The sequence below is a fragment of the Lissotriton helveticus genome, chromosome 6, assembly GCF_964261635.1.
Source record: "Lissotriton helveticus chromosome 6, aLisHel1.1, whole genome shotgun sequence".
In the NCBI taxonomy this organism is placed as follows: domain Eukaryota; kingdom Metazoa; phylum Chordata; class Amphibia; order Caudata; family Salamandridae; genus Lissotriton; species Lissotriton helveticus.
In genome coordinates this window covers 1,373,869,501-1,373,893,540 of record NC_136067.1, presented here as the reverse complement: position 1 = coordinate 1,373,893,540, position 24,040 = coordinate 1,373,869,501, and the positions used below count along the sequence as shown (strand labels likewise).

Sequence of the window (24,040 nt, the reverse complement as noted above, 5' to 3'; positions counted from 1 at the left end):
AACAACATGGATACCTTTTTCCGTTTACAACTCATTATTCAGTGAGGGCTTTTGCCTGAAGAGTTAAGGTCATGACTACAGGGTCCAAAAGGGACTCGTTTTAATGCCCATTGCTTATATCCCTACAAAACGTAGGCAATATGGTTTAAAAAGACCACATTCGTGATCGCACAGCCACTGTACACATTTTGTTTTCCAATTCACCCCTCAAGCGGGTATTTCAGTACTTCAAGCGTTAGTGCATTTTCCCACCCAGGGAAAACAATGCTGTTCAAAAAGAGAGAGGAGAAAACAAAAGTAGCGCTTCACTGGCAAACACTGTAAAGTGGTGCTAATGTGTTTAGGTGTGAATAAACAAATCTGGCCGCCTTGCAACCACTGTTTTGCTTTAGTTAGTTATTTATTTATTTTTCATATTTTAAATGTTTTATTTCTCTCCACTCCGTGGCTGCACTTAGAAATTGAAAAATGTCAAACAAATACATTTCCAGCAAAAGTGGTTTTTTTTTTGGATCCATTTCACAGGAGAGCAAACAAGCATTTGCAATGCAATAGGTCTAGCATTTACACGAGTTTAAGCTATTGGCATTATAAATGACAATGCCTTTTATTTATGTTTTAAAAACCAAAACATAAATAAAATGAATTGCCATTTACAATGCCAATAGCTCAAACTCGCTTAAATGCGAGACCTATTGCATTGCAAATGCTTGTTATTCTCTGTCACTGTTAAATGAAAGCCAACAAGCTGCATTTTTTGCATTCATGTTCTCTAAATAAAACACTTATATATCCTAGGTTTTCTACTGAAAGGTGTTACCATGTGGTATTATCAATACATTTGGCAGGTTAACTACATTAGAACCCACAGACAAAATGACACCTTTTTGGACTGCCATTCAAAGTTTTTTCAGATTTGAAAACCATATTTTCATACTGTCTGCATGATACTCCGCTATCTAGTGGGGTTCCGGAGTCCTCAAAAACGGCGGGAATTATTCAAGTGTTTATGACTTCAATGAAGATTCCTACAATGCATAACCATGTCTACAAGTACGTTGTATTTTCTTACCTATTTTGCCCTGATGAACAACCAGGTTGTGTGTTTTTGGTAAAATAGCAGAAATAAGGCAAAGGGCCAGTCAGAAGATGCTTCATAGGGGATCTCTGAGCACGAAAGGAACAACTCCCTTTTACAGTATTTGGATTAGTGGTATTCATAGCTTTCAAAGAGCAGGCTTCGGCAGGGAAAACACTTGTATTAACAGACTTAATCCCCCAGAAGCACTAACATGAATGCACAATGTACCATGCAGAGTGCTCACCTCCTTCAATAAACAGGCAGTCATGCTTTTTTGCTGCTCACAAGGTTAAGCAGCCTTATCCCCATGTCCCAAAGAAACCAAACTGTAGTTTCTGTGAAAGGAAAAAGCAAAGAGATGGAGGAGTATCAAACTTTTTCTGAAAAGATGGACAAACACACCCCTTCTCTGACTGAGTCATAGTCTCCTTCCTCCTCTGATAATCTTTGATCGATTAAACCATCTATCTAGGAAGGCTCTCTGCCCACAGGCATTCAGGGATTTTTTGATGCATCAAAAATGGCAACAGTTATCTTTCCTATGGGTAACCGTACTGTCACATTTAATAAATTACCTGTATCTTCGTATTACATTACATTATCTGATATAGGGCACAATTGTCATTACCATAGCAAGATAGCACTGGTCTCTTGTCCGTCAGCAATTCCAAGCAGGATCCTCCCTGTGAATAGGTTGAGAAGGTGCATGGACAGAGGGCGTCCTATTTGTGCAGGGTTCCGCGTGATGAGTGAGGATGAAACACAAACATATTGGGATGGAATGCTTGCAACAGTGTCAGCCACTAGCAATCACTCGGACCGCTTTGCAGCCCATCATTGTTTGCCCACTATGCTACTCCAGACTGAAACCAGCATATGTAAATCAAAGGTGCGTCAAACAAAATCTAATCTACATTCCTCTCTCAATCACTTCAAGGTACTTTCTAAAACTGTTATTATCCTTTGTGTGACTTTGTAAACTTCGACCCTCTGAAGTGCATCTTTGCAGGACTGTGATTAGGGAGATCCTTTCACAAGGATCATTAGTTGTGACTCTTTGATCTCAAAAGTATCACACTAGTTTTGTGAACCGCATCTATTGGATAACATTGGCCATAGGACCCTATGTTAAGTGAAATTATAGCCCCTAGGACACATGAGCTACAGTGGCATTTGGGGTCCTATATTTGGCTTGGAAAGTGGTAGAGTACAAGTTTTCTTGCCTTCAATTTCTTTGTAGTCATTTTTCCTTTTGCCTCTTATAGAGCTTTGCTTTTCAGAAGTAAAGAACTGACCAGATTGGTAGTATTATTGGCCGGTAGTACTGTGTTAACTATTTTGAGTGACTGAACCTACATGATCTCCTTGGGCTCTGGCTTGCTAATGTTGAGAAAGTCATTTGTTAAATGGAAGTATCTGGTCTCAGTCGTTTGGAGGCCAACAGAACAATGGCCATAGAGCACCTATTGGTAACACCCACAATTATTATAATTGTGCCCCAGAAACGTATGACTGTACAGGCCCCCAAGCCGAAGAACATATCTCACATAATGTGAAAAGGAAATAATTTCAAATTGGTGTTTGCTGCCTTTGCGGCTAATTGTTAAGAACAGGAGTTTAATGTCTTGATTGTCAGGTAGTAGATTTTTTTTACTTTTTTGTGTCTAGTAATGGTCTATTATATAGATGTGGCGTTCACAAAAATATGAATTTGAATCAATTGTATAGGTGGGCATTGTAAGCCTTTACAAAATGAATGCATACATGGTTTTGCATGAAGAACAAACCCTTTCATATAAACATGGTTAGCTTTTGTGTGACAGTATATATGTGTTAGAATAAAGACACGCAGTTGATATGGCCTACCCTGATGCTAGTGAAGGATTTCATACTGTACAAAACCTTAGAATCAAATTGGCATAATGTTGGGTTTCTTGGTTTTTAGAACTACCATAAGTATTATTTAGCATTTTTTGAATTATCCAATTAAGTGGTGACAAATTTGGATTACACAGAATGTGCAAAGGCAAATGGAAAGGCTACTACAAAAATTTAAAGGGAGTTGTGTTGAATTAGATTTAACTTTGATACAGTCAAAGTCATGCAAGCAGGACATAGCTATACAAAATAAAGAAACCAAAAGGATAGAAGATTTCATGGAATGTCGTTTTTTGCTGGTGATTGCTACCAATTTAAAGTGCTAGAGCAGGGGAGAGGAGAGCAGTTGGCAGGTGTAAACATCAGGAGCCAGTTGGTTGCAGCAAGCTGCCCATGTTCGTGGTGTGTGAAAACAAGCATTGGCTGGATCCCAGCAGTTCCAAGAAGGAGCAGAATGTAGTAGTAGACAAAAAATGTTACATGAAACGTCAAGCTGATTACCTATCAAGAAGAAATATATAATGCTACATTCTATTGAGCGACAGAAGGGGCAGTTTTAGAGCAAATTGTTTTTTTTTACAATTTGTTTGCTCATTCACTTCCACATTGAGAATAAACATGATTTAGAGGTGCACTAAAATGAGGAGGTGTTATAACTGGCACACTATTGTGCTGGTGACAGAACTGACTTTGGAGGCTTCTCGGTACTGTTGCTTTTTGTCCCCTACCTTCCTTATGCACCCTTGCCTTCAGATCTATCCCATAGTGTAGGCAATAACTACCACCATTGTCTAGTTCTTCAGTCAGTCTTGCTCCATTGGTAGGGGAGAGTGGTACATTTGTTTCATTACAATAAAAAAGTAGACACACTTGATGTAGGAAGATATGTAAAAGGTATGAGGTAGGAAGTATGCTGAAATAACTTTGCATCATCTCCAGAAAAGTATGGTGGGATACAGTAGAGCTATATAATCCTTTAAAGGGTAGTAATTAACAGGAAAGGATTGCATTGTTCGATATAATAAGATCTTTGGTTAAAAAACTAAAATGATAACCCAAGGTATAGGTATGTTTGAACATTTCAACTACTCCTTGAAATTACCTTCTGGTGAAGGAGGTTTATCTCCTTAGCTTCAGCCATAGGTTTGATAGAGGGATGTGTACATTAGTATAGTAATTAGGTTCCCCCACCATAACACTTGTTAATTCATAAATATTTAAGTTGTGCGCCCTTTTGCAAGGCTGTGTCATGTTATCATTCTACAACTTGCCTGATATTTCTCTGTTATTTTTATTGGCAGATTTTTAATAGAACATGTTCTCATAGCCTACTCTTGGTGAATATTCTTCTTCTTTCTGCCATACAGAACTCTATTTGGAAGAACTCACTGACCGCGTTGAGGAGGTGGACATGGAGTGTCAGACTGATGCATTCCTGGACAGACCACCAACACCTCTCTTCATTCCAGCAAAGACCGGTGCAGATGTGGCCACTCAAATAGAAGAGGGCGAGGTAGAGTATGTGCTCCAAAGTTTACATTTATAGTTATATATTTTTGCTTTACACTTATACTTTTTTTTCCCATGTCTTCCCCAGCTCTTTGACTTTGACATTGAGGTCAAACCTATGCTGGAGGTGTTGGTTGGAAAAACAATTGAGCAAGCGCTTCTGGAAGTTATGGAAGAGGAAGAGTTGGCCAACCTTCGTGCGATGCAACGGGCATTTGAGGAACTGCGTAATGCAGAGCTAGCAGAAGTTCAGCGTTTGGAAGACAAGGAAAGGAGGCACAGAGATGAAAAGGTGGGGGAAACATCCTTTACAAGGAAACTTTTACCACGCAGTGCTGTTACAACGCAAGTATTACAACGAAAACATTTACAACTCATTACACTGGGGGGCGCTCTAGGATAGGGAATAGTTTTCATTTACTATCCAACACCTTCCCTAGTGTCCACGGGGCCTGGAGTTGGAATAGTAAATTAAACTATTCACTATCCCGCACCCCCAAGTGTAATGCGTTGTAAAGGTTTGCGTTGTAATACTTGCGTTGTAACAGCATGCGTGGTAAAAGCATGCATTGTAACGTCATACATCCAAAAGGTGGGCATATGCTGCGCTTTTTTAATCTATTTTGCTACAAAAACTGTATGAGATTAAAATAGATTTTTTTTTTTTTCTTCATATGACACAAGACTCTGAAACCACTTCCCAGTGGCCATTAGACTTGCTTCTTTATGGGTGTTCTTCAGTATAGGTCTCAAAACCAACTCAATATCCCTGCCCTCCTAGACTGTATCTCATTCCCTCTTACACTCCCCACTTTGCGATGTTGCGTGTCTGAGCCCTTTTCTACTGGTACTTTCTTTACTGCCCTCGGTTAACATTGTAACTGTGCCTGTATGCCTCCTTATCCTCAAATGTTGGTCATGAAGCTTGCTATTGTGTGTAGCCCTCCAATGCCTGTGGAACTAGGTTTGCACTTTTTAAATACCCCTAACAGATGAATAATGAACATGAAAGCTTGCTAGCTTGATTCGGATAAAACCAATTGGTATAAAAGTTAAATATTTAGCCATCTTAGTCTGAGTGAGGTTTAGGCACCTAAAAAGTGATCATTACAATCTACATTGATTTTGCCAGACAACTGTCAGCCAATGGTCTCTATGATCTGCTCCACAGTTGCTTGTATTTGATTCATCAGGTCAAGACTTACCACTCTCTGTGCCAGTTAGATGAGCAGTCTTCATCACGCAGGGGCTGTTAGACTTGCATTATTGACTCTGAAAAGTGCAGCAGCATCAGAGGTTACTTGCCGTTCTTTTGCCCCGAAATACTAATCTTTCACTTTTAATGTCCTTATTTAATTCGCCCCCAAATATTTCAGCCCCTGAAACGCATTACATGTTAAATTGTGCCTCAATTGTAATTTTGTCTCATTTTTGTTTCGGAACTAGAGGAAAACTATATTACCAACTTTCACCTTCTCCCTCCATGTCCCATCTCACCCTTTGGTTGTGGCTTTTCCTATGCTTGCACCAGCCTGGTCTTCCTTCCTTGAAATCTGCTTGCCCTCCCACTACCCCACCACCTCTCTCTCACGGAGTCTACAGTCATCCCATTATCATGGTCAAATGTCTATGATGTCACTTGGGAAGATTTTTATGTTTTTTGTGTGAAATTGGGATTGTATTTGAAATTCTGGGTTGGATTAGGGGATTCCAGTTTTTAATCTCTAACCGGCATTGGCTGGTAACGCTTTGCAGTTCAGTTTAGTTTTGTATGCATTTTGGTGGGTAGAGAACCTTGTATCGTGAGCCCGGCCCGCATTGAGTCCACTTAGAGGTTAAATAAAGGATGCTTGTACCTGGATACAACCACGGGGGTGGGCACCCCTGACTCTTGCAACTATCAGAAGAGGACTCAGTAGTTTAAAAGACAAACAATAAAATGCAAAATAAAGAACCACTGTTTTCGATTAGCCCTCTTGTGATGTCAGCAGTGCTAGGTTTGTAAAAAACATAAGTGCCAGGGCTCTCGTCAGGAGGTTTACTGCAGCTTGCACCACACATTGCCTCTGCCAATGCTACCAATGACAGTAACAACACAACTAGTAACCATCAGACTCCTCCAAGTGTGCCAATTCGGACTATTTCTGGCCCCCAAAGCTAACAGAATTCCTTGGGCAGCAGGTAGCAGGCATTTTTAATGTATATTGAATTTATAATTAACTGTTGTTGAGGTCCTCTCTAAATTTGCCAGACAGTGGCACCTAGTGGCAGACTCTCACAGGCACTGGTGTTGACAGTTAAGTGCAGGTGCCGAGCACCGGAAACCACCAGCTCCAATTAAGCACTGGATGTCAGGAAGCTATGTTCTGATGTCGCACTGTATGGATGGTGAATGTTAGTATTTTTTTTTTTTTTTTTTAAACCTTTATTCATATAAGCAGAGCAATACAAGCGCAGGCCTACAACCACTGGGGCCGGCCGCAAAATCAGGAGATCAAAAACAGAGCAGTTTAGACATGTATGGTAAAAAGTAAGTACAGTATAGCCGTGAAATGTGGTCGTAACACAGGAAGCGCAAGGATAAAAAAGGTTTCATTTTTATGATTTTAAGAGGAGGCAGCGGCTATATCTACCAAGGCGCCATGCAACACAGTCAGAGAAAAGGAGACGGGAGGGGTATATCCCCCCATGTAATCAGAAAGCAATAATAAGGAACGGGGCCAAATACACCCTACGCCCACCAAAGGTGGGCCAGAAGTAAAGGACAAACCATAGCAAGCAATTTAGCAAGACGTCGTGTAGAAAGCCCACCCGCCCCAAACAGTAAGAAAGACAAGTGCAGACACCGGATAAATAAAGGAGAAAAAAAAAAGAGAGACATAGCCAACCCCCTTGAAAGGGGAGAAAAAGGGACCATAGAACAAAACAAATTAAAATAACAAACCCCCCCCATCACCCGCCACCCTACATCACCGTAATGGCTATGGCCTACCCCACTAACAGCGTGTCTGTCGCCCCAGAGTCACCCGAAAAAAGGGAAATAAAAGAAGAAGAAGAGAAAAATAACGAAAGGGAGAAAAAGAAAGAATGAGGAGAGGAGCCGGCGATGGAATCACTCGGTCCCCCCCGATCCCCGCAACAGAAAACTTACAAATCGAGGCCAGAAAGAATACAGAGAAAAGCCAACGCACAGGGTGCAATCAAAAACAGTCCACAAGACGAGTCCCGGATACGCCATTAACTAAGAGAAAGTCCCGCCAGGATCTAGGCAAGGTCACCCCTGGCCACTTCTGTGAATAGTAGAACTGCCAAACCTCTGTGCAGTCAGGAGACAGTACGACACAAAAAGTCCATACCAGTCAGGTAAGGCAGGCGGCATCTTCGCACAACACTGTCCCAGCCACCAAGAAGTAGCCAACGATACATGGCGGCAGCCAGAATGCAACAGTACGCCAATCACCAACGCGGCGAAGTCCAAAATCAGGTCTGCCCAGCACGGAGTGGAGAACACAAGATGTGGGAAACATTGCCGCACCGGCGTCAGGTCCATTTGTTCCCTCAAAATCGTAGACTCATCCGGGGACCCCGGCTCAGCAACCGGAGGAGAATCAACGGGACCAACTCAGGGAGAAGGCACTACGGTACAAAATGGCGGATCAACAATGGCAGCGATCCGTAACTCCAAGTCCCGGGACTTCCAGAGCAGATCGGTTCGCAGAGTAACCAGTGCAAGCAGCACATGACTTCGTGTAAGCGCCGCCCCAAGTAACCGAGGTCCGGGGGTCTCAAATGCAACAGTGTCACCGTCTCCGGGAGGGATACACTCCAAGGGGCCATCCGCCATCTTGAGCACATCGTTCGCCGCCATTATCCCCTCCACCTCCAAGTCCATCATGACCGCCAGAGGCAACAGGACCCACAGTCGATCAGCGGGGTCGGCGCCCGGCGAAGAAAGGAGAGTCACCAGAAGGCCGGGTGTGCTCCCAGCAGCTCTCCGGGAGCCAGGCACCGGTTCCCGGACGGGACTATTAACAGGAGTGGGCGTCCCACCCAAGGGGAACCGGACAACACGGCCTCTCTCCGGTTCACCAACTGCTTGGGCATACGGGGCGACCCACTATTGGGAGTGGGTCCGCTCCATCTCTCCCGGCTCGCGGCTCTCAGGCTCCCACCAACAGGCTTCTCATCCGGACCAGGGCCACCAACACTCCGAACACCGCCGGGCAGGCGCTGCACTCGAGGCCCCGGCGTCAGGGCCGGGAAGGCTAGCAAGCAGACAAGGGCAGATCGCAGGAGCCACTGCACGTTGGAGCCCCAAAATCAAACGGTAAGTGAGCGATTATCTCTAGCAGTAGAAATCAGAAAGCCTCGAACAGGATTATCGACAGGATAGGTAAGCGGGGAGGAAGGGACCTCAGAGCGAAGCCTGTTTTCTTTTTTTTAATCTTTGGGCCTTGTCCCTTTTAGCTTTTTTTTAATGCTGTGACTTTCTCAGTTTATCTTAGAAGTATTATTCCTTGTTTTATTTATTCATATATAATTTGTAGTGGAACCATGCTAAAGATTGCCTATGCATTGTATTTTATTTGTATACTTTTGTGATTTTCGAGAAAAATCGAAAAAAAGTTTTTACCACTACTACTATGTTGCGCTGTAGTGTTTACGACAAATGGAATAATTGTTTTAGAAAAGCAGATTGAGTTGGCACTTTGGGGAATTAATTATCAGATATACATGCAAAGAGATGTCCAGGCTTTTATTCTGAGCAACGTGTATGTGCCAGCACAGTCTAGCAGCTTCTAATGGAGCTAAGCCACTGGAAGATAACTAGTAAGCTTAACACTTAGTACTGGCTAGGAGAGATGTGGCAGCTGTAGAGCAAGAGGTTCTTCTCAAAACTGCACAGGTGGAAGTTTCATGACAATATGGGGAAGCTACATATAAATATCGGTTTGTTTATAAATGACTAGTGGAGGTTACTTGAGGAAAAAAGCCTTTTGTTACATGCAGTCATGTTCAAGTCCTCATTTGCTAAACACACACAGTTGATATAATTTGATCAAATACAAAAATGTTCATTGAAATTTTTTTTTTTAAACTACTCTTTCTTCAGGAACGCCGGCGAAAACAACAGAGGGATGCGCTAATGAAAGAGAAAGAAACCGCCGAAAAAATTGCAGCTCGTGCCTTTGCCCAGCGCTACCTGGCTGATCTTATTCCATCTGTGTTTAGCAATCTTCGGGATAGCGGCTACTTCTACGATCCAGTGGAAAGAGGTTGGCGCTTTTTTCTATCACAGCAACCATGTCACCTCTTGTCATTTGAAAGTAGAGCTGAATAAACTCTGAGGTCTCTTGAGCTAATGCTTGTTGAACATCCATACAAAATATTGGGTACAAACGCTCAACCTTATAAGATGGGATTGTACTTGTTTGTGCAACATCTATCTCTCCACAACTGCCTCATTATCTGTATGTTGAGCAATGTGAATTATGTACGTTGTATACTTTGAGTGGGGAGCAGATAATACAGGTATGAAATTGAAGTATAAGTGACCATTTCCTAGGAAATACAAGTCTATAGAATTTCTGGGATTGAATGGATGTCGGACTTGGAAGTCGAGGTGGACTACAAAAAGCATTGTGTGCATCAAGACGAAAATGAAAAAGATCTTGGGGAGGAGCCAAGCTCGCGTCCGAGATGGCCGCGTTTTAGCTCGGCTCCGCTCGCCTGCCTGTTTTTATCGTCTATCCTGCTGTTATCCTGCCCCGGGAAGCCCTCTTTGTTGTGCTGTAGTGCTAAGACGCCTTGCAGGCACTCACCTTTTTCTCCGGTGGTCTTCGGGTGCCGTGGATCCTGTACAGCGCTCCCGCTCGCTTCGGGGCCTCCGGAGCGGGCTGGCCTGTACCTTCTTGGCGGCGCCCGGACGGGGCGGAGCAGGATGATCGGCCCTTGATGGCGCAGTGGACGTGGTCTTAGAGGCCGTTGTGCGTATAGGCCGGCTGTGGCTTGCTGGCCGGCTCCGGTGGGCCGGCGGCCTTGGGTGGAGGCGCTGCCTCCTGTTGACGGGGCTAACCGTACATCCGGCTTGCTCCCCCTTTGTTCTCCGGTCCGGCCATTTTGATTTCCTCCGCCCGGACCCGGGGAACGGGGCCGGCGGCACTGGGGAGCCGGCGATTCCCCATCTTCTGGTGGCCCCCCTTCCTGCCCTGGAGTGCCCTGCTGCCGGTCGGCTGGTCTTCATTTGCCTCGCTGCTGCCCGGACGGAGGTTGACGGCCGCCGCGGCCCCACCGGGCTTCCAAGATGGCGGCCGACCCTGAATGTCTCAGCCGGGCCTGGACGAGCGCTGGAGGCCCGCCGCATGACCCGGGTGCCGGATACTGTAAAGGTTTTCCTACACTTAAGGATATCCTGGATGCCCTACACTCCTGGCGAGCTTCGTTGGCTGCACCCGTCGTCACCCTGGAGGTGGATCCTCTCTTCGGGCCGTTCGGGCCCCCGAAACTGGGTGCGGCTTCACTGTTGCAGGGTGCGACTGGCCCTATCCTAGGAAACATGGGCCCGGCGACTGCCGCGTCTGTTGGGGTGCGGAGTTCCGTTGCCCTTCATCGTCCTGTGCTGTCTCCTCTGCCGCTGGTCCGGGAGCCGGATCCCGTCTGGACTGGACTCGATGACTCTTCCTGCCTTTTTTCGCCTCGGCTGACCGGCCGTGTCTCCTGTGCCAACCCAGCTGGGTCGGCCTTTCTCGAACTGTCCCTGAAATTGTGCCTGCATTGTGTGCGATGTTCTATGACTTTCCTGGATCTTCCAGGTTTTACTCCACGTGTCTTATCTGGACTGCCGTCTGATCTCCCTGCTCTTTGCCTTCTGTTCTTCGCGGTCTGGTTCTTAGTGAATCGGACGGCTACGACTTTGGACAAACAAGGACAGGGCTGATACAAACTTGCCTCTGTGTGCGGTAGTCTTGTACTGGTTGGATGATCGGCATGGAATAAGATGGTTGTTGTAACTTGATGGGCGTGTGATGTGAAGTGATGTAGGACATCAGTGACCAAGGAGAGTCTGATGCGAGGTGCCGTTGGCTGCGGGGCATTATGGTTGGTATAGCACTATTTATCAGGACTTGCAGACATGTGGGTCCTGACCAGCTCCATTCTAGAGGTAAAGCTTAACATTTTTTAAATAAATACTTAGTCTACAGAGAGGCTATAGCTATGCTATTGAGATTTGGAGTCAATGGAGGTCAAATGAGGGGGCATAAAACAGAGGATTTACAAGGCAGGTAAGAGATACAAAAATACTGCTCCCTGGACCAGTGTTTACAGTAACCTGACTTGGAAAAAAGCAAAGCAATTTTTTCTTGAAAATAATTATGACTTTATATATTCCAGATGTGGAGACAGGATTCATTCCATGGCTGATGACGAAAGTGGAAAAAACCATGGAGAAGAGCATCCTGGGAAGAACTATGCTTGACTGTAAGTCTCACATAATATTTAGAGAGGCCAATGTGCAGAGATCAATTGTAGTATTTTTTGCACTCCTAAGCGGGAAGGCCACATTTGTTAAATGCAGTATTGTTTGAAGATTTTGAATGAAAATCCATCTTGATATAATACATCCATGAGCACCATTGATGTATACGTTTTGCACACTGATGTGCAAGACTCACTTTTAGCGAAAGGGAGGAATAGGAGTTGATGAACATTCTCATATTGATGTGCAAAGCAAATATGTCAAGAAACAGCTCAAAAGAAATGTCATTAAATAAGAAACGTACCTGCTCATATATACTGCTGATTGTTCTGCATTATGTCTATACCCACCATTTAGTTAGCTCCTAGTTACATGGAAAAGAAAATCTCCTGGTCCCTTTTCAGAACAAATGTAATGAGTTAGAATCCTCACGTTGTTGAGAGTTTTGGAATTCCCTGACATTGAATATAAAATGAATGTCCAACCTGATCTTTATAGGTAGGTCCTCAAGGCAATTTTACTCTAGGTGATTTGATGACCCATGCCAAGAGACCTTTTGGGTAGTGAGTATATTATAAGTGCTATGACTGATTGGTAGATTTATTGGAAAACAAATCAATATATAGTATACCCACAATCTTTTCCATATCTTTTTCATATTGGTTGTGCCTTAAAATTGCCATTATGCCGATTATTACCACCAGCTTAATTAAATGTTGTTTTCCATATATTTCCATCGCCATATTCACAAACTTACAACTTCCATCAAAGTGATATTTAAAAATCCATGATATTTAGGATTATCTTCTGGGCATCAGACGTTTCAGCACAAAAGTGGCTGAATCTGCCGATAGTGGAACAAGTTTGATGGAGAAATGTTTTGGCGGAAAATCCACCAAATTATGATGGTGGAAATTCTGCTAGGATGTGGGAATGTACCTCCACAATGGGACTTCACTGCCCATGCCATACAGTTGCCTTGATAGGGTATATCATTCACCTTTGACGAAGTGACTACTTTCACAATGTCCCGTCTGGCGCAGCCAATTTAGTCCTTGTTGAGATAGTGGTAGAGCTAAAGGTCGGTTTCCTCAGAGACACAAAAATGGTCAGTTACACTGCCACCCAGGAATTGCTTAATACTCCGCCAGAGGTGTGAACAGGCAATTCATAATTGTTGCCAAATCCTCCATTACAGTGCTCCTCTAAATTTGACTTTAAGACTTCAACCAGCATGAAGCCTACCCTAAAAAAACTGAAGACCCTGTAAATGTGCTGTGCTTAGCCATAGAGTTCTTTCACCTAACCTGTGTGTGTATACGTTCCCATGGTTGACTGGAGAAGTGAACAAACCATAAGATCCATGAACCCTATTTTTGCTTCCCAGTCTTTTATCTTATCCCTCATGTGAAAGAGTCGCTAAAGAGTGAGTATAGGTCCATCCTAGAGTTTATTTTGACACAGTGCATGATATCTGTCCTCTAGAAGGTCTCGCTAACATTTCATATTTCTATATTCGCTGTTCCTCGTGTTCAGGTGTAATCCACTACATACTCCATCATATTTAAATAGGACAAACTTAATGGCATAGAGTAAAGGACATATGTTGCAACTCATCTTTGATGGAAATATACTGAGGACTTTTTAAACAAATATTTCCCTAACTTGATCCTATCCCCATATGATCTTGTTGGCTTGTCTTTAAACCAATTATGCCCAAAATTCATTCACCACTGAATGAGGAAACTTCTCAAACTGCTGACTCCTGCTAATTTTATTTCCTCAATTCGAGAACTGTGTTTCTGGTTGTGATGAAATTGGAATTTCGAAGAATCAAATTATTCACTGGAAAGGAAGTAGAGAGAATATCCCCTGGAGATCAGGGCTGCCTTTAATGCCTGCTTCCCATTGTGCATTAAATCTTTACACACATTTTTTAGAAGTATGGGTGCAATAAAATGTTAAATTCCAAGGAATGCAAGCCCCGTTCACCTCCACGAAATCCCTAATAGCAGCAGTGGCATACTCTACAATAAGTGGTGTGTATCTTTATAGAAACCTTTTCTAGGTAACACCAAAACAGGAAGAGCAGGATGAATGTCAATGTAGCTCTCCTTGATTTACTACATATCACAGTGGAACCTCTTCTAGGTTTGATATCAAAGTAAATTCAATGAAAACCACAGCTGACCCATCCAAGAGTTAGTCAGAAAGAATATGCAGGAAATATCGCGCTGTTACCTCACATATTTTAATCACTCGTTAAATTCAGTATTAAATAGAATGGACTTGGAACCACCCCTTTTAATCTGGAGAATAACAGACAGGGTACAATAATTCCAATTCTTAACCAACTTCTGAGGAATATTTTAGAAATCTAGTTACAGATCCACATGGATGCAGTTTGGAGAAAGTCTGGCTTTCTCTCTAGCCATTAACTGGAACTGCTGTGGAATAACGTTGTAACCACAGTGGACTAGGGAAATGTATGCAGGATACATTGGCAGATTTCATAACAGTTGACCATTCCATTCCATCTGAGGACGTTGCCAAGGTTTGTGATGAGCCAAAAGCTAGTCTAGAACATTATTGAATAGGTTTTGTACAGAGATGCTGTGAGCCTATAAGTCCACTCTGTTTCATTATAGAGTGAACTCCACTATCGCCTCTTTTTCAGTGTTTCTACTGTTCTACCCTGATCCTCTGATTCACAATAGAACATCAAGCCAATGTGGCTAATGCTCATTAGGTGGAATATTACCATGACTCGTTGAACTTCTGTCAAAGAAAATTGACTGAGGCACACCTAGCGTCAGCTGAATACCACCAAGTAAGAATATACTCCCATTTACTACTATTTTCCACCTTTTCAACAAGGGTTAGCAAGTACAATAAAAAGTTAATGATCAGGTGTTGTTGGTTGATAGTCGTGTGACATTAAAGCAACAGTGAACATTTTCTTTCAATTGTGTAGATAATAAAGAGTTGTTTCTCTAATTCCTGTGGAAACTAGAAAGAGAAATCCTAGAGAAATAAATAAGTTTTGACTGGACTGTAGAAACTGAATTTTCACTTGGCTCCCAAAAAAGTATACTTTGGTTGCACTTTGTTCTAAACACCGAAAACACCCTCATAAAGGAACAGGGAGTATGTGTGTGTGGGGGGGCTCAGAAAGACACACACCAGATCTTACGCTTAAATAACAGTAATTTGTAAAATATTGTTAATAGTCCATGAAATTTTATGAAGGTCAGCTCCCAGCTTCCTAATTGGATAAAATGCAATTTCATGACTTTTAATTAGTCCTGAGATTGGAGGTGTGTACACTGCTATCCGCATGAATATGCTGTCAATAGAATTGTTCTGACATGAAAATCATCCAGGAATCTGTAAGGGGATGAAGGAACCAGGCTTTAACGTCTTCTGCCCTGGCCTTTCTTTGCGTCCTCTGATTCACAATAGAACATCAAGCCAATGTGGCTAATTCTCATTAGGTGGAATATTACCATGACTCGTTGAACTTCTGTCAAAGAAAATTGACTGAGGCACACCTAGCGTCAGCTGAATACCACCAAGTAAGAATATACTCCCATTTACTACTATTTTCCACCTTTTCAACAAGGGTTAGCAAGTACAATAAAAAGTTAATGATCAGGTGTTGTTGGTTGATAGTCGTGTGACATTAAAGCAACAGTGAACATTTTCTTTCAATTGTGTAGATAATAAAGAGTTGTTTCTCTAATTCCTGTGGAAACTAGAAAGAGAAATCCTAGAGAAATAAATAAGTTTTGACTGGACTGTAGAAACAGAATTTTCACTTGGCTCCCAAAAAAGTATACTTTGGTTGCACTTTGTTCTAAACACCGAAAACACCCTCATAAAGGAACAGGGAGTATGTGTGTGTGGGGGGGCTCAGAAAGACACACACCAGATCTTACGCTTAAATAACAGTAATTTGTAAAATATTGTTAATAGTCCATGAAATTTTATGAAGGTCAGCTCCCAGCTTCCTAATTGGATAAAATGCAATTTCATGACTTTTAATTAGTCCTGAGATTGGAGGTGTGTACACTGCTATCCGCATGAATATGCTGTCAATAGAATTGTTCTGACATGAAAATCATCCAGGAATCTGTAAGGGGATGAAGGAACCAGGCTTTAACGTCTTCTGCCCTGGCCTTTCTTTGCGTCCTCTATAATATGTAGGATGGCGCCCTGAGAAGGTAAGTATGGGTGGGTGTAGTTATCATAAGATATATATATATATAACAGAAGGAGAGAGTCAGGGAACTTACATAAACTATGTGAGGTGGGAACTCCTGGTCCCCAGACTAAATTGTAACAACAATGGAGGAGTACCCCCTCAGTAAAGAAGGCAGAGCAGTTACTCTGTTTCTAGAGCTTGAAGCTCAGGTCAGCACATTGTGCCCCAACCCGTTATCGGACAGTACATGTCCTTATAGAAGACCCCTCACTCACCAACCTAGTTGGTGACATGCTTCATCATCGGGGTCCCACCCCATAGGCCGAGTGCCCACAGGGTGTGCTGCGACACCTGACTACAGCGGAGCTGGTTAATTTTTCTTTTATATGTGCATAAGAATTAAAATGACAGGTGTGTTAAAAAGGGCCAGAACTACTCACTTCAAGTATTTATTCTTGAGTGCTTGAACTAGTTAGGTAGGCTTTGGTGTCTCAAAACGTGTGGTGCGTTAAAAATAGCGAAGTGTGCTATGTGAGATTTAACAAGAAAAGATAAGGTCTACATGTTTCAACCAAAAATATAATTCAAAGGTTTTCGTCAGGACCGTGGTGATTGAACTGGGTGGTCCGCACACGCTAAGGTGCGCCCTACCCTCGTTCAATTTGGAGATTGCAAAATTGCGATCTCATGTAAAAGGGTGTGTCTTTTCCTTATTCGGGAAAAAAACACTTGAGGCGGTAACTACCGCTTATGGGCATCTGCATTTCCAAGACGGCAAGTGTCCGTCACTTGCGACTTCTGTTCGCCTCGCGGTAAACCTACTTGGTTACTGCTAGAGACTCCACGGGGCATCTCTAGCAGTAACTGTAGGAAGGTGGATATCTGACTATGGTTACCCCCAACTTTTTGCCTAGTGTTTTGCTGGTTTTTGACTTAGTTGGCCTGGGATCCTGCTATTCAGGACCCCAGGCTTCCTGCTCTCTCTGTTAAAATGGACTCCATGAACCTTAGGTGCATTTACCAATTGGTACTGAGTCACCTTATCAGTCCCTGTACAGTGTACCTTAGGTACCCAGGGCATAGGTGTACCCAGGGCCTACCAGGGGCTGCAGCATGTATTATGCCACCCCTGGCTGGCCATCCAAAACTGACACAACTGGCGGCACGACAGCTGAGGCAAGGTGGTGTAATCACCCTTTGCTTTAGATATAGTTACCTGTATCTAAACCTAAAATGGACACATATATTCCTATCAGTCACTCCTATGGAAGGCCTTATCAATCCTGAAGGCAGAGTGCTTGGAATTATGTGAGATGGTGCTCTGGCATGAGCTGAGCCCGTTTGCAGCTTGCGGAACCAAGTCCTAATAGCTGTTCCATGATAACGCTATACCATATACTCTTAAGTGCACTATAATCCTCGCGGTTAAATGCTAACTCTGGTATAACATTATCAAAACATGTCGAGTAAGGTGGCATACGATTTGGAATACTACCCCCTCGCCAATTCTGGCGACGGGGGTAGCATTCCACCCTTCTAGAGGGACACGACATGTATGTAACTGAGAACCCCGGTTAAAGTTAACTCGAGCCTTGGCATCACAAAATGGATGCTGCCACCACAGACACAAGTCTGACCTCCTGCTTCTGGGAGTCCTTCCAGCGAGGGCGGCTTGGACAAAGGGTTTCCTGCCTTGGGAGGTGCTAGCACTACCCCAGACAGGATTTTGTGTATTGGGTAGGGTAGGCTTGAAAGGAATGAGACATGCCTGGGGCACACAAGGTGTCCTGTGCATACACCGGTTCCAACCAGTTGCTGGGGCATCTCTGCCCCAGCTCTGGCGGGAAGCCGGACAAAGGATTGGGGGTGTAGCCACCCCCCTTCCTGGTCCCACTCAGGGGAGGGTCCTAGTCAGTAGTGCAGCCCCCTTTAGCAGGATAAAAGTAGGAGCTGGTCCCATTCCAAATCAGATTATCCTGAACTATTCAACAAGAAGAAACTCTGGCCTTCGACGTTCTGCTCCACAGAAGACTGAAGAATCTCCCTTGTGGGCAAGGAGTGTCCACCCTGCACAAGCAGGCACCATCAAGCGTCCAGCGGCTTCCCTTTGTCGTCTTCCTTCCAGGATCCAGACTTCAGAGCCCGACGAGACCCGGATTCCCAGACCTATCCGACCTCAACCCACATCTGCAGCAAAGCTGAGACCCGTGGGTGCGACGAGACACGTGGGACCGGCCATCTTGGAAGAAACTGCACTTCGCTTCCAGCATGACTCTCGAGGTAAACTCGACCAAGTGCTTTGGGGACTGAGAAGCCCCAACCCCGAGCAGCCCCTGCACCGAAGATCAGCCCTCCAGCATCCACGAGATCTGCGTGGGGCCCTTCTGCTTGGTTCCTGCTCGACGCGTTGTCTGGTCACTTGCCGGCTGGCTAGTGGCCTCCTAGACGACGAACCTTTGAATTTTCACTGCTGGTATGGTTGCTCCAGACTGGCCCTTGCTCCCTTCCAAAAGAGGGGCACCCCGGACTCTCCTAGTCCGCACCAGATGCTTTCTTCACTCACCGCGTGGGTTGCCTTTGCCAAGGCCTGTTGACGCCGATTCCGGATCCAACACCGCCGACAGCGAGAGCCTGCGTCAGACAGCTCGTGCCTCCATCCTGGTTGTCGAAGACACCTCCTGGTCCACGTGGCTGCAGAGTCAAGCGTCCACTCTTCACCTGAACACGACGACGACATCTGGTTCCTTCCTGGTTCCACTCCAGTCACTGGCTAGTGACTGTGAACATTGTCCCCTCTGCTTTCAGGTCTCCTTCTTCAACAATCCACCCTTGGATTGCACCGTACATCTTCCTCCTGGTCGCCTGCAGCATCTTTTCTTTCAGGCTCCATTGACTTCAACGTGAGAACCCGACGCACTTTGAACCCTATGCACCCGCGGCCCGTGGGTGAGGTAACAAGAGCATTTCGGTGCTCAAGGGTAGTTTAACTGTCCTAGTGTCCAGTTCCACAGTCGTTGTTGTCCTATCTAGTCAGGATTGTCCGTACTCACCTTTAACTTGAACTGTACTGTCCATAGACGTTGTTACGCATCTCGCGTGTGAGTTCACACTCTGCACACGCGTTCCGTGGGCCTCCTAGTACTTACCTAGTGTTAGTGTAGCGTGGTCCCATCGATCCTACAGCCTCTGGACAGCTCCATTCCTTCTATTGACTTTCACATTCCACTTACTTAGTATATGGTTTGTCGTGCCCCTAGGGCACCATTTTGATTTCGTGCAACTTAACGTATTTTTCAGAAGAGATTGTCATGTGCTTAGCCCTCTGACCTCATAAAGAGTTCAGAGGTGTTGTTATTAATAAATATACTGTTTATTTTCATAACAACCTGTGTGGTGTCCTTTCATCTGGTATTCAAGGGGTTATATTGTGGTAAAACAGCTGGCTTCACATGCCAAAAGAGTTTAGCCTAAGACTGCTATGTCCATGCTACCATTAGGATAGCTGGTCTATAAGGTTGACTTACAACCAATCACCATAAGGGTTGTTTGGACTGATACAAGGTGATCACTAGAACTAGTGAGCATCATATATCAGGCCAACTTCTCACAGTAACCAAGTAGAAAACCTTTGAATTATATTTTTGGTTGAAACATGTAGACCTTATCTTTTCTTGTTAAATCTCACATAGCACACTTCGCTATTTTTAATACACCACACGTTTTGAGACACCAAAGCCTACCTAACTAGGCACGGGTGCCACACTGTTTTTACAGGGGTTCAAGCACTCAAGAATAAATACTTGAAGTGAGTAGTTCTGGCCCTTTTTAACACACTTGTCATTTTAATTCTTATGCACATATAAAAAAAAAATGAACCAGCTCCACTGTAGTCAGGTGTCGCAGCACACCCTGTGGGCTCTCGGCCTATGGGGTGGGACCCCGATGATGAAGCATGTCACCAACTAGGTTGGTGAGTGAGGGGTCTTCTATAAGGACATGTACTGTCCGATAACGGGTTGGGGGACAATGTGCTGACCTGGGCTTCAAGCTCTAGAAACAGAGTAACTGCTCTGCCTTCTTTACTGAGGGGGTACTCCTCCATTGTTGTTACACATCATAAGATATATCTCAAGTAGATTTCTATAGACAGAGGATAATTATATTTCTAAACTCTTTCAGGTCGTAGACGGGTACTGAACATGAGTAACTTGGAACATTACTGTTTAAGGCAAACTCCCTGACCTAAACTCCCTTGACACCACAGTTATCTTTTTCATCACAGCACCTGGCCTAAAAGGCTCAGACCCTCAGCATTCCTGCCATCCAGTTCCACTATTTTCTTTTTTGTAACTGCACCCTAACGACATGTATGACTTAGAGGTTGCCTAGATCGCGGGCAGTTAAAATAACTGACTTGCCCACTTCAGTATACATGCTCTCCATTTGTTCTTGTTCTAGTTCCTGTGGCGTGTGAGGAAATATACCATTGCACAATATAGTACCATGAAATGACAATTTGGATTAGCAAGTTTATTTAGAGTTGGAGGACTGCCTTCATATCACATCTCATTCAGCTATGAGCTTGAAATGGTTTTTTGGGTTGTTGGGAGTCATTCCCATTCCACGGCAGTGCCTTTCCTCATCACCAGCTGGAATTTTCTTCAGAGGAAGACAGTGAAACCATTCAGACTCCCCATGTCCTCTTCACACTCACTTTAAAAATCTTTTGGCTGAAAGCTGCATTTGTGTATGTTTGTCCTGTGCAGGATTGTTTGGTATTTGGGCTTTAAGGGCCTGGTGGAGAGAAAATGATGTCTTATTTGTCTGGTTTTCAGTCTCTGGCTAAATAAATTAACGCAGTCAGCACACCTGATGATAAGCTAAGATTGTGCTAATGACTGTACAAGATGGTGCTATAAAATGGGAATCTTTGTTTGAGGGGTTCCAGAACCCCTGCTACTACAGCATCCATCAGCCTCAACTTATGAAAGTCTCAATGGGAAATGCATTCCACTGCTTTTGGTCAGGTGAAATCTGGCCAAGCTGCTAGTATCTCTAGTGAGATAATGTGTAACAAATCATCAAGCACACTAAATGAGGTAGCAGCTCATTCGTCCTCGCCACAGAATAAGCCTAAATATTGCTAAGTAAATTTAAGCATTATAATTTCACACCAAATGTTGTTAAACCTTGCTTTAGAACAGTGGTTCTTAACCTGTGATCTTGGGACCCCTGGGGTGGGGGCCTGGGGGGGGGGGGGGGGGGGTCAGCAAATCCTACTTAGTTAGTCGGCAACTTCTTAGAAAATTAAATAATATTAACAGATTAATAAAGTGTACTTAAATAAGGAAGCAAAATGTAGAATTCAACATTTTAAAATCTTCTGTAAATCTGACGGAATTTGAAATTGGAGGGTAAAAATTAAGTTAGGATCCTCAGATTGTTTCAGAATGTAGTATGGACGATGAGAGGACGCAATTGAATTTAGAAATGCTTCAACCTTCCTTTTAAAATTAAAATTTTTATTTGTAAAAAATATTTGTGAAATGAATAAAATATTTAATTGTTTGTTTATTTGTTTGATGAATGCTTGTTTCTGTATTTTTGGTGTGTGTTATTTTGTGGTTCAAATCGTCTCAACTGGTTAGGCCAGGGTCCACAGCTTCCAGAAATGACTCAGTGGGAGTTCCCGTAATAATTAAAAGGTTAAGAGCCACTGCTATAGAAAAATGATGATATGAAAATGATTAGGGGCTCTCAGCTGGTTTAATAACTCTGTAACGCCTGCTTTTCCTAAATTTCCTTCCTGAGATCGTTTGAGAGTACACGAGCGATCCAGCGCACACAAGAGCAGAAGAGGAGAGTCCCCTAGTAGTCATATGGCACTCCCTTCCAGGTTTCTCCCTCTATCTACATTGATTTATGGGAAGAACTGCACTGTCCACAGTGCTGTCTTTGGGTAATGGTGGCAGGTCAGGAAGGAGATCTACCTTCCTGCTCTTCAGTGAACCTGTCCGAGCTCTATGCTGAAAGCACCCTGCTAACCAGGTTTTAGTAGAGCTTCAATGTAATAACATATTGAAAAATGTGGTTAATGGACCTGTCGTGCCTGTCCGCATCATTAATTACTTTGCAGAACTTCCTGATTACCTTGCAAACTGCTAGGTATTATGTGGAAATCTGTACTCCATTCCCAAGAAAATTAGAACACATATTTTTGTGGAGAGGAGTGGCAGGAGATGTAGCCTTCACCACCACATGGTGGGTGGAGTCAGGTGAGGGTGTTTGGGGGATTTCTCCCTCAAATAAAGGAGCATTTGTGACCGATCCGACTGCTTGGCTTTTGTTTCTGAAATAATTGTTGCCTTGCGGCAGCAGGACCATTATTAGGAGTGCTCCCCCCTTTGCATAGTTCCGGCCTGTACAAAATCGCATGTTATGCTTCAGCCTACGGCAGCATGATATAAAATCCCTAGGTCCTTGGACTCTCAAAATGGTTCCTGAGCTTTGACATAAATGGCTGAGTGGGGTTTCAGAACTGGATGCCAGCCAACGCCTCTCCTTCTCCCATGGCCCCCAGTGCTCCCTTAGGCGTTAGACTTGCCCAGTGCAGAAAACGTCTGATTCAGAGCCCACTGGAGGTACAGATTTGCACCAAGGGCATGTGCCATTCTCTGGAAATTACTGGATTTAGATAATAACCTCTATGTAACCTGCTGCATGATTCATCATCATCATCACGTGACTATATTATCACTCTTGCAGTGGTACTGAATTTGCTCCACCAGATTATTGTGCATCAGCCTTTCCTAAAAAACAGGAATTAATTGAGGGTCTATTAGTATTATTCCAGACTCACTTTAAAGTATTTGTATTGCCAGCATGCCATTCCAGTTGAAACCTATGGGCCACTTAATTCTCCATCCTTCCTAAGGCCTTGATGTAGGCATTCTAGGCAGTACTACGGAGATGCACTTTTTTTGAACACAGAATACCCTTTTATTGGCAAACATTACATGACATTCTTTTGTCATCTGTTTTCAGGATATCACCCTTTGTCTCACCACATTGGATATAACCAATGCTGTGTGTAAGCATTAGAGTCAGAATCTACCAAAGGGGGCCTGCAGGAGCTTGACTTTGCATTTCTTCTGATCGTGCAAGCAGATATTTGGGTGACTAAAGTCTTGATAAATCCCTATTCATTAGCGACAGGCTGCCATTTCCCTTTTTCCAATCACAATGAGACCTAAGAACAGGCACACTGGTGCTGAAGCTAATTTGTGGAACTGGTAGTGGGCAAGAAAGGGGCTTGGTGATGGTGGACTTTTCCACTACAGTGTTTCAGCTCTGAGACTAGACTACTGGATGGCTCTAACTGGTCCCTGTTGGGATGCGAGACACCACGTCTGGCATCGGGTCAAATTCATCCTCCAAAGAATCATTCTTCACCGAAAAGCCCACACTCACACACTCTCTGAGTGGCGCGCCCTAAACCGTCTGCCCCAGAATAGCACAAAATTCAGTGAGGCTCCCCATGCCTGCCTCATTAGGTAGGATCACAGCTCTAAGAGAATGGAAGCTTTCAAATGACATATGACCTTTGCTTCTACTGACATTTCAAATTACATATTTCTTTCCCACTGGTACTCTTTAATAAATCATCTGAAACACGACATAATACATCATCAGATTCCTAGGTGGTGTTTCTTTTCAGGGTCACCGAGATGAACGGTTCTACGTAATAAGGAATTTTGTACCTTTTGTTCTAGATTTCCATGTCTTTACTCTCTACCAAGAGAGGCTGTATTCCTGCATTAATACTTTTAGACTGCCTCCTCCACCCACCGGGATCCCTTGTTTGTCAAAATCATCTTAACATAAAAGAGAA

General features: G+C 43.8%; 1 protein-coding gene across 1 annotated transcript in view; it reads left to right on the top strand.

Annotated features, from left to right (window-relative positions):
• The window catches only part of RSPH3 (radial spoke head 3), a 124,622-nt gene that overhangs the window by 81,610 nt on the left and 18,972 nt on the right, over positions 1–24,040 (top strand). The window contains exons 4-7 of the mRNA XM_078646992.1: positions 4,327–4,472; positions 4,557–4,760; positions 9,582–9,744; positions 11,861–11,947. Of these exons, the coding sequence (XP_078503118.1) occupies positions 4,327–4,472; positions 4,557–4,760; positions 9,582–9,744; positions 11,861–11,947 (600 nt within the window). The remainder of the gene's footprint in view (positions 1–4,326; positions 4,473–4,556; positions 4,761–9,581; positions 9,745–11,860; positions 11,948–24,040) is intronic.